The sequence below is a fragment of the Micromys minutus genome, assembly GCF_963924665.1.
Source record: "Micromys minutus genome assembly, chromosome: 23".
Classification (NCBI taxonomy): domain Eukaryota; kingdom Metazoa; phylum Chordata; class Mammalia; order Rodentia; family Muridae; genus Micromys; species Micromys minutus.
The window spans coordinates 29,046,709-29,049,484 of record NC_137958.1 but is presented as its reverse complement, the minus strand read 5'-3'; the positions used below and the strand labels follow the sequence as shown (position 1 = coordinate 29,049,484).

Sequence of the window (2,776 nt, the reverse complement as noted above, 5' to 3'; positions counted from 1 at the left end):
TGTTTCATCCCAGCAACTGAAATTGTTCTTTCCCCCACACACTCCAGATCTTATCTAGGAAAACTATCGCTTTCAGCCCTTGCTACTACAGACCTATAGACTTACTGATCACAGCACCTCAAGTACCATATTAAGACAGGAAATATTTGTGCTATTTCCCAACTTTGTATATGTTAGCTTGGGTTTGGTGTGTGTGTGTGTGTGTGTGTGTGTGTGTGTGTGTGTGTGTGTGCGCACGTGTGCTAGAATCCAGGGAGGAACCTGAGTTCTTATGGCCTGTCCCCACCCCTTGTTCTCTCTGGATGCCACTTCTTGACAGTGGCTGCGGTATGACCAGCTGCTTCCTGCTCATGTCCTGATTGCCTCTAACAGTCGTGGCTGTGTGCTCTGGGACTATAAGTCCAAGTGTACACCTCCTCACTTCCATTGCTTTTGACTTAGCAAGAAGAGATCAATAGTCTCAGTTCCTTTAGGCTTTTTTTTTTTTTTAAAACAAATGGCTCTTTTGGATCTACTGAGATGATAAATGCCTATCCTCCAATCTGTTTACATGCTTTATTACATTTATTCATTTGCATTTGTATCTGATGCCCCACTCTTGCCTCTGCGAAATGAAATCAACTCAGCCACGGCATCAGAGTTCTTACTGTGTACCTGAAGTTAGTTTATAATCTCATGAATTTACTTCGTTGAGAGTTGCTGTGTGTATATTACTTAGAGTAAATGGTCTATAGTTCAAATCCCCTGCACAGCACAGAAATCAATTCCCAAAATGAGATGTGCATGTTGCCTGATAGGAAATTCTTCAGGAATCCTGGCCTCTTGGGGTCCAGGTAAAATGTGTGAGGATGATGGGCTGGGGGCAGTGCTGGGGGGCTAGAGAACAGAAAAAAGTCAGGGTGCTCCACCATGATCTGTTTCGTTACCTGTGAATGAAGGCAGAGAGCAAGGAAATGCACAACAGAAGGTTTGCTACAGAGCTGGTCGTGACGCTGAGGGATTGCACTCAGAGAAATAGAAGGAAAGATGAAGACCTGAAGTTAGCCTGTCTGATTGTCTGCCCGGAGGGACCTGGGGGTTGCCAGTGAGTGCCTGCTGCAGTTGGGGGTAAAGCCATTAGTAACAGGAGGGGAGTGAGGAGCAGAACATGTCTGAGGTCCACTGAAGATGGGGCAGGTGGGTCTACAGTGGCCACAGCTGGATTTGGAGTGGGGGAGGGAGAGGTGAGGATCTGTAGTTAGCCTTGTGGTGTGTAATTTCAACATTTTCATCCTACTTCTGGTAATATCAACATTTGTATTGTAGGTTCAAAGGAGGAAAAAAAAACACACGAAAAGGTAAAATTGTTGTCTTAGTTCGTGCAAGAGCTACCAGTAAGTAAGATGTCTGAAGATGAGAGTAATGTAGAACCTGAAGTATTCACTAGATTTGAGTCACTGGAGGAGTCTGGATTTAGTGAAGGAATATCAGATCCCTTGAATGAAGCTTCTCCTTACTCAACAAGTAAAGATACCAAACAGATTTATGAAGCAAACCCTTCAAAGAACACAGAAGAGTCAACAGCTTCCTCCACAAGCCAGCTTAATAGAAATAAAGAGAAAATTACAGGAATTCCCTTTTTGGACAGTAACATAGAAGATGACATTCCGCTGTCACAGTCAGAAAGTCTGAATAGTTCTGTGTCATCAGAGACTCAGGTGGCTGAAGACTATCACCCAGTCAGATTCCCAACTGGGAGGAAATTTAGAGGACAAAACTTTAACGGAAATCAGAAAGAATTTGATATGGAGTTTGATAACTTTACAGTTAATCTTGATGCCAAGGACTTACAAGAATTCCCTGTAGACATTCTAAAAGTCAAATATGTAAAATATCTATATTTAGATAAGAATCAAATAAAAAGTTTCACAGGACTAGACCCAGGGGATCTGGTAGGACTTGAAATTCTGTCCTTGCAAGAAAATGGATTGTCATCAATTCCCTTAGAAATTCAGTTATTTCACAATTTAAGGATACTAAATGTCAGTTACAACGAGATATCATACATCCCCAAAGAACTATTACAGCTTGGGAATATGAGACAACTCTTCTTAAATAGTAATCACATTGAGACCTTACCTTCTGGCTTAGAAAATCTTAGACATTTGGAAACTTTAAGTTTGAGTAGAAATAGGCTAACATATTTACCAGATGTTTTGTCTAGTTTGAAATATTTGAAAATTCTCAATCTGGAATATAACAAGTTAACAATATTTTCTAAATCGCTTTGCTTCCTTCCAAAATTAACTTCCCTAAACCTTACTGGAAACATGATAGGCAGTTTGCCAAAAGAAGTTAGGGAACTGAAAAATTTAGAAAACCTTTTAATGGATCACAATAAACTGACTTTTCTGGCTGTGGAAATATTTCAACTGCCCAAAATAAAAGAACTTCATCTAGCTGACAATAAATTGGAAGCCATTTCACCCAAAATTGAGAATTTCAAAGAGCTGAGACTGCTTAATCTTGATAAAAATTTATTGCAAAGCATCCCAAAGAAAATTTCCCACTGTGTAAATCTGGAGTCTCTTAGTCTTAGTGATAACAATATAGAAGAACTTCCTAAGAAAATCCGTAAGCTCAAAAATTTGAGACAACTCCATGTAAACAGAAATAAGATGGTGAAAATGGCTGAAGAAATCTCACATCTTAGTAATATACACAGCCTGGAGTTTTCAGGCAATGAAATCACACATGTTCCTATTGAAATAAAAAACTGCAAAAAAATAACAAGAGT

At 39.7% G+C, this 2,776-nt stretch overlaps 1 protein-coding gene across 1 annotated transcript in view; it reads left to right on the top strand.

The window, feature by feature from the left end:
- Nucleotides 1-1,382: 1,382 nt before the first annotated feature.
- LRRD1 (leucine rich repeats and death domain containing 1) overlaps nt 1,383-2,776 on the top strand; it is a gene marked incomplete at both ends in the record, with an annotated part of 13,429 nt that continues 12,035 nt past the window's right edge. Inside the window, one exon of the mRNA XM_080936492.1 lies at nt 1,383-2,776. This exon is cut by the window's right edge and continues 511 nt beyond it. Within this exon, the coding sequence (XP_080792618.1) occupies nt 1,383-2,776 (1,394 nt within the window).